Source organism: Triplophysa dalaica, chromosome 17, assembly GCF_015846415.1.
Source record: "Triplophysa dalaica isolate WHDGS20190420 chromosome 17, ASM1584641v1, whole genome shotgun sequence".
Classification (NCBI taxonomy): Eukaryota; Metazoa; Chordata; class Actinopteri; order Cypriniformes; family Nemacheilidae; genus Triplophysa; species Triplophysa dalaica.
This window is the reverse complement of record NC_079558.1, coordinates 22,017,117-22,034,114: the sequence shown is the minus strand read 5'-3', so window position 1 is coordinate 22,034,114 and position 16,998 is coordinate 22,017,117. Positions and strand designations below refer to the sequence as shown.

General features: G+C 41.2%; 1 protein-coding gene across 2 annotated transcripts in view; it reads left to right on the top strand.

Moving 5' to 3' along the window:
• The first annotated feature begins 1,796 nt into the window (after nt 1-1,796).
• Nucleotides 1,797-16,998, top strand: part of LOC130439164 (A disintegrin and metalloproteinase with thrombospondin motifs 14) — a 28,705-nt gene continuing 13,503 nt past the window's right edge. Inside the window, exons 1-6 of one of the 2 annotated variants that reach the window (XM_056771621.1) lie at nt 1,797-2,368; nt 2,860-3,224; nt 10,192-10,348; nt 11,619-11,815; nt 15,338-15,421; nt 15,969-16,116. In XM_056771621.1, the coding sequence (XP_056627599.1) occupies nt 2,290-2,368; nt 2,860-3,224; nt 10,192-10,348; nt 11,619-11,815; nt 15,338-15,421; nt 15,969-16,116 (1,030 nt within the window). In that variant the 5' untranslated portion in view covers nt 1,797-2,289. Of the gene's footprint in view, nt 2,369-2,859; nt 3,225-10,191; nt 10,349-11,618; nt 11,816-15,337; nt 15,422-15,968; nt 16,126-16,998 lie in introns of both variants that reach the window. The other variant, XM_056771620.1, reaches the window with a different exon arrangement.

Genomic DNA, 16,998 nt, shown 5'->3' with positions numbered 1-16,998 from the left:
AATTAACGTTTTTTGTCAAAGATTCCGCCCAGATTACACTCAGAACAATCATTAAAAACCGCTTAAACATATACGTTCTAGGTTCTGGGATTCGGTACTTTTTCCCAGTGGTGTGTAATAGCGGCACGGGGAAACATTTTTTTTTTTAAATGACGAGATAACTCGTCAATGGCGTTGAAAGAGTTAAAAACCAGTGTGTTCAAGTACAAAAGCGTGAAAGTAAGAGAGCCGCACATTTCACAAAAGGAAGAAAGTGAAGAAATGACCCGAGAGAGTAACAAACAAAACTTTCATTTTGGGGTGAACTGTTCCTTTAATGGCTGACATGAGTGCAGTAAAGATGATGAGAAGCTTATTCTAGACATAACAGATGAGGTTTACACGTATGACTCAAAATGATTGGCTGAGATGAGTTGATCGTGGTCTTATGTTGTGTCTGAAAGTCTTAACAAGACCAGATTGAGTCCCAACTGAGTCACAGCTCATCTACAGAAAGCAGAGACGCTTCACAGCGCTTCCAGAGATGTCCTTCACATTTATCATGTAGTTGGATGTCTAAGAGTCTGACAGGGTTCAGGATAGAGATGTTGGAGGAGGATTTGTCTCTGTCAGCTCTGATTTATATACGTGAGAAACTGTTAATAGACAGAAAGGTTTCCATGATCACACACGTGTGTCATATATGTCATGTACAGACACAAGTCTGCTGAACCCACTCGTGATGTTACTTGTGTTTCAATCTTGCTTTTCAGGAACTTCTCATGCCAACGTTTGTGTGTTTTCAGTAAACATTTATTCTCAACGTATCATTTGAACATTTTAACCGGTATGGGTTTGCATTGGTTTATACTTTGCAACCTTTACATCCCAAAAAGAAATGTGACCCTGGATTACAAAATCGGTCTTTTGGATCTATTTTCCAAAATTGAGATTTGTACATCGGCCGAAAGATGAATAAATAAGCTTCTATTGATGTATGAGTTGTAAGAATAGGACAATATCTGGCTGAGATTCAGTCATTTAAAACTCTGGAATCTGAGAGTGCAAAAAAATCTAAATATTGAGAAAACTGTCTTTGAAGAATCAGAGGCACTGTAGCAGGACGTCATCCACTCACAAAAATAAAGTTTTGATATATTTACGGTAGGAAATTTACAAAATATCTTCATGGAACATGATCTGTAATTAACATCCTAATGATTTTTTGGCATAAAAGAAAAATGGATAATTTTGACCCACACAATGTATTTTTGTCCTGTGTGACTTAAGACTGGTTTTGTGGTCCAGGGTCACAATGTCTTTCATCATTTACTCACTCTAATGTCATTTTAAACCTGCGTGAGTTACTTTCTTCTTCAGAACACAACAGAAGATATTTTGAAGAATGTTGATAATCATGAAACACTGAACTCCATTGACTTCCATTGCATGAACACAAAACCCCCGAGACATTTCTCAAAATATCTTCTGTCGTGTTCTACCGAGGAAAGACTCACATACAGATTTACAAACACATGAGAAAGAATAATATAAGAATATTTTTGGAATGAACCCTTCAGCTAAAAAGTTAGTGACGTTCCGTCCAGTAGGAGGAGCTGCACTTCAAACTGAGTCTAAACGTCATTCAACAAAATCTTTGATTCAATATCGAGAACAAATGTGTTATCTTGCCAGCGAGCAAAAACGTTGTGACGTATATGAATTGATTAAACTAAGACTTGTTTTATATTAATTATTGAGGGATTATTTACTCGCCATCATTCTGACTTTGACTCTTTTCCACACAGTGACCGGAGCAGAGGATCAAACTGAAACTTCTGCACACACACACGTGTCTTTATGTGAAGTTAATGGCGTTTATTTCAGTGGTGGACGTGAAGGAATAAATGACTTGTCAGAAAGTTGCTTGTTTTTGGGGTGTATCCCTTTAAACACTCATTTATAAATAAGCACTTTTTGTCCAGTGATGTTCGGCTGTGCGTTCTGCGCGGAAACAACACACACACTTCACAACGCAACTTTTAGACATCGACACGTTTCGATTTCGACCGATTTAAACCGTTTGCCTCGTGCGGTTCTGTGCGATATCAAAGTCGCTTTTCGCCCTCTGTCGTCATCAGCTCTCAGTGATGGGGCTGTCCCATCTGATCCCAGCACAGTTCAGTCCATCACAAGTCTGGAAAAACTCTCCGTCCGTCAGTGTGGAGTTGAGAGATTCACAATGCGATCTCACACACACGAGTCCTCGTGAACGGGTTCGGTGTCGTTTAAAGAAAACGCGTTGCAGTTATGGATTACGTTCATATAGTCGTGTACTGTACAGTGAGTCTCTTATTTCTGGACTCTAGTTATGCTGCAAGATCTCACGGTGAGTCAACATGATTATTCAACTTTACGAGAGTAATGTTCAACACCTGGATTCTGCACAGACTTCCATAAGAAACGTTTTGCATGAGAAAAAAACAAACTCGACCACGATAAAACCGTCGAAATGGTCAAACGACATTTTCGGTTTAATGCATGATGTATAGATATTTATTTGTCTTAACTTAACTTTTAAATGCATTGTGAAATCTCTCTGTCTATCTATCTATCTATCTCTCTATCTATCTATCTATCTATCTATCTATCTATCTATCTATCTATCTATCTATCTATCTATCTATCTATCTATCTATCTATCTATCTATCTATCTATCTATCTATCTAATGTCTGTCTGTCTTTCTGTCTATGTCTATATGTCTGTCTGTCTATTTATCTGACTATATGTCTGTCTGTCTGTCTGTCTGTCTGTTTGTCTGTCTGTCTATCTCTCTATGTTAAATGCTAAGTAAATGGTAATGTGTGTCTTTTGTCAGGGAATGTCTCCGATAAGTTGAGTGAATTCGGTCTGATTGTCCCGTTCAGCAGCGACGCGCGCGGCCGGTTCGTCTCTCACGTGCTGTCAACCCGGGCGTCACCGAGCGGGAGGAAACGGGTCCCGCGCGACGCCCCCGCGCCCGGTAACGGACAGCAGCTGTTCTTCAACGTCACCGTGTTTGGACGCGAGCTGCACTTGCGCCTGAAGGCCAACAGGAGGCTCGTGGCCCCGGGCGCTTTCGTTCAGCGGCAGGAGGACTTTCAGCGCGTGGACACGCAGCGCATCCACGGAGACTGCGTGTTCACCGGAGATGTGACGGACATGCCGAAGGCGTCCGTGGCCATCAGCAACTGCGACGGGCTGGTAAGTGACTGTGAGATGAAAACGTGGATGGCTGGCACCGTGATGGTGACGTTGGCACCCGCGGGCACCAGGAGGCCAGTTTTTGGGCATTAAAAGGGCACACTGGGCAACACATGCGGGTGTGAGGTTTTGGCACGGAAGGTGTGTTCCAAACACAGACGACAGTTCTGGGCATCATGCTGTAGACGTGGTCTAGATATAAAGGGCGGTTTTGGGCATCACGGGCACACTCCCTACTCAGGGGACTTTGGGAATCAGTGGTACATGAAGTATTTTTGGGCATGAGGGTGTGAGGGCACCGATGATTCCAACAAATGCTGCTGCTGCTCTTTGTCTGGAAACTTTCCACAAGGTCACAGACTGAGGTCACTGTGCGTAAGTGCATGAACGTTCTGTTAACCTTTCACCTCTGACCCTTTTAACCCCTCATGAGTAAGTGCACCCTTGACAGTGAACGCTTCTGAAATGGCACGCAGGGAGAATCCAGCTGTGGGCACAAATGTGTTTATGCGGCGTTTCGGTTTATATTATGCCAGCGTTGCTGCGCTCTACACAATGCACGCTGGACGCTTTCTGACAGCACGTCTGTGTTTCGCTTCACCGTCATTGGTTGAAAGAAAACAGCTTTGCTTTTAGAAGGCAGCGAAAGGCAGCACAGAGAGCGTCTCTGTTCACCGGCACGGACGAGCACACAATGAGATCTTTCACTAGAGCCGCATTGATCTCTCATAGCTAATGACTTACAGAGCCACGAAGACAATGACACGCTGTCCACTGCGACGCCGCAACCGATACTGCAGCACCTCACCTGACACAACACAACACAACACTACAATACACACATTCTGTGCTCACGGTCCCATAAAGATAAAAATATGAATGAAAAGTGAAAGTGACGGCCTCCCAGCTCAAGACAAGATTCATTTGCTTCTCATTTGAGTCTCAGATGTTTCTCCGGATGAATTTAAAGAGAATCAGATGAGAGGAGTTGTGTTGTGTGTGAACACATGAAGCGTGTGGAGATGTAAATGAATGTAGATTGTCGAGGCCAAATCATCTGAATTTGATGAGAAATGTTTGAGTTCTAAAATAATATCGACTTTTGATTGCACGAGACAAATCTGAGCTCAGTTTGACACATTGAGATCTCTTCTCAAACTCAGAAAGTGAAACATCTGCGACGCAGAACAGACGAAAGCAAACGTCATGAGTGATTTATTGTATTCCATCACAGAAATAGTTTCCAGAAGTTTGACGCAGGTGAAAGTTGACGTCTCCACTGATGCCTTCGTGAGAGACACAATGGAGATATGAAAGAGATCTCATCATCTGTAGTTTCTCTTCTGTGATGCGTACACATGGAATGTGTGAAAACTCTGTTGATGTTTTGTGTGTCGGCGTCGTCTGTCTTAAGCGTGATTTATACGGCTCGGTTTTTGGGAGAACGCACCAAGACAGGACGCAAGAGATCCCCTGAGTCTCATTTGTTTCTCATGGACAGCAGTGAGATCAGCTGGAGAGGAAATTGCTACAGTTTTATGATCTAAAGACAGTTCTTCTAAGGTGCTGTTCACATTTCGCGTCCTAAACTGCGTGGAAAACGCGAGCTGGATTGTGTTTTTTCCAAAGCACCTAGACTTTGCGATCTCCTGGCGTCGCTAAGCAACCATGGGCCACAATAGCTGTTGAGACGAGGAGGTATAAACAAAGGAAATATGGATTATATGCACTGAAAATACCCGCCAATAACTCTACTACTAGATTTAGTTATGCTGTGATCATCAGTGTCACCGTCTTCATTGAGCTTGTCTATATTGGCTGGTTGGTTCTTGTCACATGACCTGCGCTGCGCTTGCGGCTTTCTGAAAAGATGAGATTTTTTCATCTCGATCCGGTGCGCCTGAAAAAAGAGTTTGTTGCGACCATGTCGCCCCCTATTTCCCCGCGCACATCGTGCGTCTACATAACAAATAACCAATGTGCGCACGGAAAAGACGCGAAATGTGAACCGTGCCTAACCCCTAATTTACACCGCACGTGTGTGCAGCACGTTACGGCTCTGACGCGGCTACCGGAACTGATGCGGTCATTCTAGTCAATGCCTGCGTTTATACCAGACGCACCGTGCCACATTTCAAAAGGGTCTATTTTGACGGACGATGCATCCAAATCGCACAGCCAATACAAAATAAAATAAAAAAACATGTCAATTTCAAAATAAACACCCTGCGCGGACTTCCATTTGTATTTCACATCACATATCCCTGACATAAGAACATAAATGGACGACGAGTGGTTCATCCGCTAATTAAACCATAGTTATTTTGTGGTCGAATATTGTTTAACTATGAAAATTATGTTTTTTGTTTTAAGCGTAGTAAAACAATGGCTAATTTTCCTAAGGTAACAAAGCATAACTCAATGAACATAACACAGACGGATATAACCATTTAGCCAACTTTCTTATGGCATAACCCCAAAACATCATGAAAAAACAAATTATCATGAATTCAAGCCGCTTCGAGTTTGCGACGGTCCTACTGTACATTGGCACCGCATTGATGACGGAACAAAACTTGCACGTACAGTACAAGTTTTTTCCGTAATTGCCGTGCGTTTGTTCGGTGTCTCTATATGAAAATATCAGAGGCTTTGTGTAAATGTCATTGACACAACGTGAGGTCGTTTTCAATGACCTCTACTGTATGTCATCTCATTTCATTTCTCTTCTGGAATTTTAAGAGAAACATCTGAGAGATTCTTATGTTACGAACGAGACTGTTATAAACTGTTATTCTGGGATGGTATAACAACGCAAGCTTTATGAAGTATATTTCAGTCTTTATGGGAGATTGTAAGTGATGACGTTGGTGTTGGCTTGACAGTTTGACACACTGATGAAAGTTGAGATGTGTATGTGAGACTTACGTGAGGTCGTCCATATGTCTCGGACCGTTTCACACGTCTTCAGCACGTCTGCATCGCAGTGAACGTGTGCGTATGAACAGGTTACAGTCTTCACACTGTGTGCATGTGAAGAGACGACACCACATGCAAAGTTTTGTGTTAAACCTGTTGATCATCATCATCATTTAAACAGAGTTACTAAACAGAGTCCTTATGAAAACTCCTATCTCCATATTTAATGATTATTTTTGGTTGTTGCTATAAATCATTACTATTAGCCACCTGTTATGTTTGTCCCTGGGTTTTGCAAATATCTATCCAATAAAAGTATTAAAAAGTGCTTGTCAACGTTGACCAAACAGTATGTGATCATTGGAAAAGTACAGTGTTTATCAGTTTTCTGAAAAACAGACATACTAGGTTTCAGAAGGACAGCGACGATCATTTCATTGTAGTATAAACTATTATCGTGGTATTTAAACTCGTTTCAAACAATCAAAAATATTTTTTTTGGTCTGGTTTGTTGCTACTTAAAAACTTTATTACCTGACGAAACTAAATTATAGGCTAATTCACAAATAATAGTAAATAAATAAAGAATAAATAAACTTTATATTCTTTATGTTAAACCTAATTGTGTCTGATATTTTTCTTTATTATCAGCCCTTAAATGATGTCACCACATGATGAGTAGATCAACTGTGTTGTGCTCTCTGAGGTTTTCTGGTTGTTTTGTGAGGGGATAACCTCTACTGTCCAGTGTTTATATTCCAATATTGAGCTGCAGCCTCAGACGCAACCTCATTCTCGCTGACCGTAAATGATCCAGTGCAGAAAAACATATTGACGGCGCAGCGCAGCGTGTCGATGAGTTTTGAGTTCCCGTTCATCGCAGCTCCACTTGAAAGTTGGTTCCACTTTATAAGCCTGCGGTTATCGCACACACAGCCTCTGATGGAGGTCCATGTGATGTCTAAATGCGCCCTGCAGAAATTCCTGAACGTCCAGACAGCTGCTGCCAGATAAGAGGTGCACATTACCCACGAGGCTTTACGGTCACGCAGAGAGCCGTTTCAAGGTTTTATGAATAGCGGGGCATTCGTTTTAAGCCTATGAGGTCATCGGTATCAGGCAGGCTGAGAGGAAGCTCGCCTGCCACGGTAATGAGCGATCAGCTGTCACGCGTGTGATAGAGAGCGCGCCAACATCAACAGCGGCACGTCTTGGCTTGCAGGAGCTGCGTGTGGAGCACTGTGAGGCGTGTAGAGATGCAGCGTGCACAGAGAACGCTGAGTGTGCATTATTACACTCTTACAAACTCAATCTGACAGCTGTCATTTGAGTATTTTAGTCTCTTGCTCAGACGGTACAGCCACGGCAAATGTAGTTGACGGTACACACGGAGAGGTGGAATGCTGTGAATCTTCTCCATCTCTTCACGCCTGCTAAATATTGTCAGACCTCCCGCTTGGGAGAAATCTACACCTGCCAGCGCTGCCGTGTAGTTTTGTTTATGTGCTTCACAGACGCGTGAACGTCTGTGTGTAAGGTTTCCCATCTCACACTGAATCTATGAAGGATTCTGGGAGACTTTCTGCCGTCTCAGTTTAATGTAGTTTGAGGTTTGTATGCGTGTGCATGGATGCATGTGATGTGTGTGTGTGCATTGGTGCATGTGTTTGTGTGCATCTGTTTGCATGTGAGGTGTGTGTTTGTGCATATATATGAGTGTGAGGTGTGTGTTTGTGCATATATATGCGTGTGAGGTGTGTTTTGTGCATATATATGCGTGTGAGGTGTGTGTTTGTGCATATATTTGCATGTGACGCGTTTGTCTTTTATTTTGAGTGATGTGTGTGAATGTTTTTGTGTGTGAAGTGTGTAGGTTCATATGTTTGTGTGTGTGAATGCAGCAGTGATGATGTATGATCTAATTGTGTCTGTGCTGGAAACTGTATGTTAACTGTACTCAGGCCGGATGGAGCGGCTATTTGTGTTTCCATCAGTTAAAAAGAGTCAAGGTCACCCGGCAACAGACCTGTCAATCAACTGATGCCCTGACATGAGATCTCATTAGAAAACTGATGTACAGACGTTTATGTTGTGTAGTTGTTTTGTAATTCCTTCAATTCCACATTAAATACAATGTAAAATATATATTCTTTATACTACCCACGTGTTATTTAAAAACATATCTTATTTTTGACCTCTTATTTATTTTTACTCTATCACTAATTTAGATGAATTGATACAAATATTCAATGTTTATTTGTTTTTTATCTTACTTATATGATTACATCTTAAAGATATTTGTTTAAAGTCCCAGTGAAATTGAAAACGACAATTCTTATTTTTTCATGAAATATTGCAGCGTTTATTGTAAATAGTTTATAAATGTGGGTCATTCTCTTTTTAAAAGTTGTTTGCCATCATAATCTTTCGTTAAAATCTGAAAATACACTATCTTCCTGTAATGACTATCCATGGGCGGGGCATCCGTTAACTCCTCCCCTTCGATGGTCAGTCTGCTGCCATTTTCATATTCGACTGTTTTCATGCATCCAATCAAATTGCAGAGAAGTTTGATTGGATGAAAGCCACGCCCACTACTTTTCTCATAAAAAATTCGATTTCACTCTGAAATGTGTACGTTACTTTAACATTTTGATAGGGTTATAAAAAGGTTTGTGGAGTGTAACAGGAAGTTCTTCTAAAGAGGTCTGTTGTATAACTCATAGATTCTGTTTGTCTCTGACTCTTGTGAATGTGTTGCTATGTGGCTGCAAGGGTGTTGAGTCTTGTGAACCCGTTGCTCTGGTGTTCTGGGTGGTTTAGTGATGAATCGTTCTTTTTTCATGAAACTTTTACAGAAGTGACAGTTCAACAGAGACGTGAATGTGATTTGAACAGAATCTTCAGTCAGTCTGATACTCTACATATTTACACACTTTATTAACAAACAAATCATCGAAATACATCCAGATCACGGCGCACTGGTTTGGTCTTCAGGATTGTTTACTTCCAACTGAGTCAATCTGACTTTTTGACTACAAATTATAGGTTGACAGACAATCTCCCTCAAATGACGGGTTGTGTCGTGGCAGGATGGTAAGAGAGCTTTTTATGGGATTCTTCCAGTGTTTCCTGGACTCTCGTCTTTCTTTGTTTTCTTGTTTGCTGAGCAGCGCTAAAAAAGTCAGCATTCATGTTTGCTGTCAGAGAGGCTCTTTGTGGAGATTTCTCATAAGAGTTTCTGTCACAAGCGTCTGTTGTTTAATAGTTTTTACCGTGAAACATTCTGATTAGAGATGCAGACAAACGCTGTTGTGTCCTTCAGCAAATGCACGTCAAGTTTATTTGTTCATACATGAAATACACGTTCAATGTAGTTTTTTCTTGTTCTTTTCTCGTGTGAATCTTCTCGCTCACCCGTGTGAAACGCAAACAGCAGTATGAGGCCATACAGACGCTCTCGCTATATTATAAATATCCACCTTCAAACTCCGTCGAGATGATATGTGGAATTTAGTGTATATTTGCTCTCAAACAGCTGTCACTTTTCCTTTTATAGGAAGCTTCTCGGAAACAAGAGATCGCGCTGGTATACGGAAGTGATGGTCAGATTGTGACCCCACAGACTGAACTTAAACCCGGCTCAATATTAGTGAAGATCTCAATGTCAACTCAAACATTTCTCATCACATTTACTCAAATCCAGATGATTTCACCGGTACAATCAGCGTTTACACCTCCAGACTCTTCACACTCTCATCTGATTCTCTTGAGCAGCTTTGGAGAAACAATTGAGACTAAGTTAAAACTAGTTAAGTTGTGAACTCTATTAGATTTCATGAGCTTTGAATGATGATGGAATAGTAATAGAGTGTTTCCACCAAACGAGACTTGCGGCAATAAATTGTGCTATTCGCGCGTAATTGGATGCTTCTGACATTTTGAGTTTACTCGCTTCATTTGTACGTGAAATTCACAACATACTCACGTCATGGGAGGGGCTTCTTCCAGACAGTACTGTATGATGTGTGTGCGTGTGTGTTTTCAGGCCGGTCTGATCCGCACTGGTGATGAAGAGTTCTTCATCGAGCCTCTGGAGAAAGGCCAGCAGGAGGTGGAGGTCAAAGGTCGGGTTCATGTGGTGTACAGAAGGTCAGCCATCAAAAGAGACGGAGGTCAGAGGAGAGATGACCTTCAGAACGAAGGTGAGACGAGGTCACGTGACACAAGTTCATGTGTGTAAAAACAGATGTATGTATATTAAAATTATTAATACAATATGAAAATATATGATACAATTTTTTTTTATTTGAATGATTCTTATGTGAGTTGCCCGGCACGCATAAGCACCGCGAAATGCTCCCTGCCAACTGAAAACAATTCAAAAGAGGCGTCTAACAGCAAAGGGGTTCACACCAAACGCCAACAATCCCGTTCCACGCTCTTTACTTATAGGTCATATATTAAATCATGCACACACATAATGCATCCAGTATTTGGCTTTTATAGATGCCAAAGAAGATATTTGGTTGAATCAATGAAAGTCAAAAACACTAACACATTCATCACAAAAGTAATCCCTGACCCTGCTGGTGTTAAACTGGCGTCTTATAAAGCAAATCAACTGGTCTGTGGAAGATTCTGAATGCTTATATCGCATTTTCAGGTGCATGGCAATTGCAACCAAAGTCTTAAACTGTCTCTTGGAATGACCCACGGTGCACCGAGGCACTCTAAAAAGTTTTCCATCTCGATGTGGCGTCAACGCGCATAGAAAAATGTGCGCGCCGCCCTCTATTTGCACACGTCTACATTTAGAATAACGAATTTGCACACGGTAAAGATGCGAAATGTGAGTCGGGCCTTCGAAGGGAAGATCCTTTAAAGTGCAAGTTCTGGAGGGAGATGAACAGCTTTTTTCATAAATATACCGTATTTTCGTACAATCTTAATGCAGTAATAAAAACAACACAGTGTTTCCCTTATCGGTCCCCTTCCTGCAGTTTCTTTCAAGAGCACAAGACGTGTTTGGAACGTGATCTTTCGCGTGCAAAAAACCGTTTGCCTGTGGCTGTGGATTGCCGAGTATAACGTTGTGAATAACATTACGTTTCTTGGACAGACCGATCAAATCACTTTATTAAACGTCCATTTATCATTATGAGCGGCAGGAATTACCTTTGTATTGAATGTAACAGCGTTTTGGACTTTCAAAGATGCCGCGTCTCAGGATGTCTATTTAACGTCCCTCCATTTTTTTTAAATGTTACGGCAGGACAAGTTAAGATGAGTGGCTTTGATTCTGCAGCCTTTGATCTTCTGTGATAAATTCATGACGTCCATTCATTTTATTTCAATTCCAACCTCCTGCTTCTGTTTTGATAGAACAGCTTGAATATTAACAGGATTTGTAATCGATAGCTGTAAACGTCTCATCCAGATGTAGTGTGTAAAAGCTTGTGTTTGTGTTGTTAGTGGCAGATGTGGGGGTCGCTGAGCTGCCGGACGCCGTCAACACGTTGGAGGAGAAGCTGTCAGAGACGCAGCGCAATCGCAGACATGCAGAGAAAGAAAACTATAACATTGAGGTGCTGCTCGCGGTGGACGACTCCGTTGTGCGTTTTCATGGCAAAGAACACGTGCAGAACTACGTCCTGACACTCATGAACATAGTAAGTGAAACATCAATACTGAACATGAAGAAATACACCTCATGCTACGCTTTATTGGTTTTCAATCTAAATATGTTTGTAAAATGATGTGAAACTGACTTTCTGAGAGAAAGACTTGCAATGGATGAGATCACACGAGAAAAAAGACGAGCGATTGACTTTATGTCCTTCAAAAGTGTGCATTCATGTCTCATGTCTCACTTTCGTCTTCCATGCGTCTACTGTTGGAAAGGTGAATTTTAAAGGAGTTTTTAAACTCTTTCATTCTTTGATATCTCAGTCGTTTGAGTTTAAATGGAGACTGAATGGAAACACTTGCTTAAGTCTCATCTGCGTCTCAGACCTTTCTCTTTCTGAGAAAATGAGTCAGAAATCTGACGTCGTGAGAGTTTGAGAAGAGATGTCAACGACGTGTCAAACTGAGCTCAGATTTGTCTCGTCTGCAATCAAAGTCAATATTATTGAAGATCTCAATGTGAACTCAAACATTTCTTGTCACATTTACAATCAACATTATTTTACACCTCCACCTCCTTGAGTTGAGACATAAATGAGACACAAGTGAGATCTCCTGAGCTATGAAAGAGAATTGAGCAATAAAAATCAGACAGTTAAATCAATTTTCTGGATGTGAATGTCAATGTCAGAGGTCAGTGTCGGTGTCGGTGTCTTTTTTTCCCATAGTTCATTGCTCTTGACCCCCCAGTATGTTTAAAGTGCTGATCTGCAGCAGTCGGGCGCCGGACACCAGCTGTGGGATTAGTGAAGAGAGAGAGAGAGAGAGAGAGAGAGAGGAATAAACCTGACCAATTCATGTTCCACCAGCTCCTGCCACCTTAATCTGCTTATGAAGAGAAAATCCCTCAAGTCAGGGAGCCGGTTTCATGGCGTAACTGTTACCGTCAGGAGCGCAGCGGTGGTCCGATCAGACACTGAACACTGACCACCGTGATGGAGAACAGAGTTCACAAACAATTGCATTCCCCAAAACCACCTCACGTCATTTCAAGCCCGTATTACTGAAAACAGAATGACATCATACGGGTTCGGACTGTGAATGACGACGCAATTGTACATTTGCTTGAATGTTTTTGATTTTGCTGACTATACCATTCGTACGTCTGAACATCTTGACCTTTGTGTTTGATGAAATGATGAGATGTTTTGATCCTCGGCGTGTGTTTGAGATCCATCTCCGCTGCTCCACGTGTGGGTGTTGACTCACCGGAGAGTGATTTCTGAACGTCCTCTTCGTGTTGATGGTATCCAGTGATGGTTCAGCTTCTCTCTTGTGATGGTGTGACGTTGAACCCGAGCGGTGACGTTCAACACCTTCAGAAACAGCTGCACTTCTCATTACAAGAAAATCAACATGTGTTTGCAATCTGAAGCTTTCTGGTGAACCTTGAAACTTCCAGCGTGACGCGTCTGTCAAAACACTAATGTTACATGTTTTATAGCTCAGGAGATCTTAGTTTAAGTCTCAACTTAACATGTTTTGGAGAAGAAAAAAAGAGAATGAAAGAAAGTGTGATTGTTGAGACACACAAAGAGTCTGGAGGTGTAAATTAATGTAGATTGTAGAGGTGAATTTGAGTAAATGTGATGAGAAATGTTTACTGAGATCTTCAATAATACTGACTTTTGATCTCAGACAAATCTGAGCCCAGTTGACTTCTCAAACTCTCATGACGGACACATTTGACTGATTTTTCTCAGAAACAGAAATATCTGAGACGCAGATGAGACGAAAGCAAAAGTCATCAGTCTTTCTGTCCTTCACAGAACTGTTTTTCAGATGTTTAGTCTGCGAGATGATTTGCACTTTCTGCCGTAAACAAACTCTCGTGAGGTCACCAGACGGAGTCGCACATCATTCATAACCAAAATGTGTTCAGAAACGCAGCAATGTCACAGTGTGAGAGTTATCATGTCTTCTTGAATGCTGAAGCCGATCCTCAGAGATCCTACATGTATGAAAACACGCTGACATCATTCCAGACAAGTGTCAGCATGGCAGGATGAGGATCGCGTCATCACAAACCAACACATAATAACAACCCGTCTACCACACCAGATGGGATGTTTTACTTGGTCTAAAATCTCCTTGAGAGTGATCTTAAAGAAATCAAATCAACCTGGTTTACTTTCTCACAGATCATTCCAGTTTTTCTTCCGCTGACTTTTCCTGTTTTTGTTTTGCTTACAGTCATACAGCTGCAGACACTCTTAAAGGGACAGTTCACCCCCAAGCGAACATTCTGTCATTTACTCGCTCTCTTGTCACTTCAAACCTTTATGAGCTTTTGTTCTTCTGCACAACAGGAAAGAAGATATTTTGAAGAAAGCCGGTAGATGAACAGCACTGGAGCCCAACGCAAGTGAATGGGGTCCATTCTTCAAAATATCTTCTTTTGTGTTGTGCGGAAGGAAGGACGTCCCACAGGCTTGAAATGACAAAAGGTTAATGGCAGAATTGTTGTTTTTGAGTGAACTAAACCTTTAACAGTAAATGAAAAAGAAAACAGATTTTTTGCTCTCCGGCCGCAGATGCATCACAAAGAGGAAGTGATGTTTGAGTTTAACCACAACACATCTGCAAACTCCACGACCCCATTTTGTCATTCAATCCTCCTGATTAATGGAAAAATCTCTTGTTTTTGGCTGTGTGTGTGTGTGTGTGGTTGTGCAGACGGTTCATGTTCAGATGAATGTGCTGCAGAGTTTTGTTTAAATTCCACACGAGAGCCTCATTAACTGTGTGTGTGTGTGTGTTATACATCAGCCTTACCGTCCAGACTCATTTTTAGTCGCTCAGACGTTTTTGGCATTCCATAATAACAAACTTTGGCAGATGTTTGAAGACTTAATTACCACCAGAATCCAATGAATTTACAGTCAGATTTTGTTTTTGTCTTCTGTCCCTTTAAGAACATTGACAACGGCGTTACATCATACACAATCCGTGACTTTACTATTAGTATTTATTGATTATTTTCCATAATTATTATTTATTGATTCTTTTTATTGTGTTGTGTTGTGATAATATTGTTTTGTGAGTTCTGTGGGCCGTGATAAGTGTGCAGTGAAAATTTGATCTCATGACAGCCGTGATGTGTAAGAATTTCTTCTATTGTGTTATTACGTCTGTAATGTGACGTGTTTCTGTGTGGGCACGTCTGATTGGCCGGTGGATTGTGTGGTGTTTCTTCTAACAGTTCTCTGTGTTTTATTGTCTGTTTAACACACCTGCAGGATTTCATTTGGAGAAACGTCGACACATGCAAGAGTTTTCACAATCTCAGACTCTCCGTCCTTTGCTTTCTTACACACAAACATGTGTTTTATTGTATATTCTTCGTGTATAAAAACACTACAAACATGGCTTTGTAGTGTTTCTGTTCAGAAGGCAGCAGGTTACAGACGGAAATAGATTTTGTGTCGTGCTGATTTCCTGTCGGTTGAGGTTGAATCAGAATTTTGTTGTTTTTGACTTGTTGTTTTTTGTTGTGTGTGTCACAGGTGGATGAAATCTATCATGATGAATCTCTGGGAACAAACATCAACATTGTTCTGGTCCGGATGATACTGGTGGGTTATCGTCAGGTGAGCGAGCACCTCCAGTCCTTCTGAAGAGTGACAGAGACATAACATAATAAATGTCCAAAGATGGATATTTTGTATGGTGTCTGGAGTTAAAAGTCTCTCATAGACGTCCAGCAGAGATCAGACTGTGTACATCAGACGTTCAGTCTGCTTTATTCTGATCGACATCTACTCACTGTTATTTATGATATTAAAAGTCTTTGAGATATACAGTGACATTCTTGAAAGATGATTTGGGAGTAAATTTCTGATAAACAACCGACTCTATGTCCTTAAAATACCCTCGCCCAGCTCACACTGAACTTTCTCTCCGCTCATGACTCATCCGGTCTCAGATGTGTCTCATAAAACACACATTAGCTAATTGCTGACATGAAGGAAGAGGGTAAAGCTAGAGATAGATCAGATCATTTGGTTTCAGAAAAGTTTGATGAGAAATGGTGAGTTTATATTGAGATCTGGTTTTGCTTCAGTTTCTGAGGGTCTAAACTCAACCAGTCTGGACTCAACAGTCGTTATGTTGTTTGTTTGTTTGTGTGTGTGTTAGTCTGTGAGTCTGATTGAACGCGGGAATCCATCTCGGAGTCTGGAGCAGGTGTGTCGCTGGGCAAACAGTCAGCAGAAACTGGACCCTGATCACGCCGAACATCACGATCACGCCATCTTCCTCACCAGGCAAGATTTTGGTCCCGCAGGTATGCAAGGTACTGTGTCTCTCTCGATCGAGGCTGTGCAGAGTAAGTGCTTCACACTAATTCTCTTCTGACGGTTGGCATCATGACACCGGTACACCACGTGAACCGGACAGTGACGCCAACCCGTGACAACCAAAAATACTCTTTTATCGCCGTGTTGCGAAGGAGAGTTTTTGGCATGTAGAAGAAAAAGAAAAATGTTGGTAGTTTAGCCTTTATGATAGCTGCGACATCCCATCATCCATTTAGTGTACTAATATTCTTAGTTATTTCTCTCATGTTTGATTTTTTTGCATGTTATTAAAACTAAGTACGTTTAAAAACACAAATAATTTGTAAATAATTTGTTTAAATAAATTGAAACTGTGGCCTTTATTCAGAGTAGATTTAATTTGTGATGAACGGAGTGAGTGCAGTGATTGACGGGCGTACTTTACATTTACATTTTTATATTTCTGACAAATGAATTCAATGATGTCCAACCAAAACATTTCTAATAGAAACAGAAACTATGTTATTTTCCTCACAGCCTCAATTTTGTTTCAAATGAAATCTTTCTTCTGATAAAGTCCACAACTACACAACTTATTCAAGAGATGGAGTGCATGTCGAAGTATAATAAATGTTTGTGTTTTTCTGTGCTTACGTAATTTAGAAACCTTAAAAGAAATATGACGTTTTTGTCCCATTAAAAGTGTTTCATTAGCGTTTTTGGGGCGAGTGTAATAGAAAAGACAAAATGAATGAAGGTCACGTCCTTGTTTGACGTCCACCCCGATCTTCACCCCCGATGCTCACTGAGACGTGACCTCTTGTCTTTGAAGTCCAGAGACTCTCTTCTGATGGATGTTGTAGGTTTTGAGATGTTTGTGTGATGTTTAA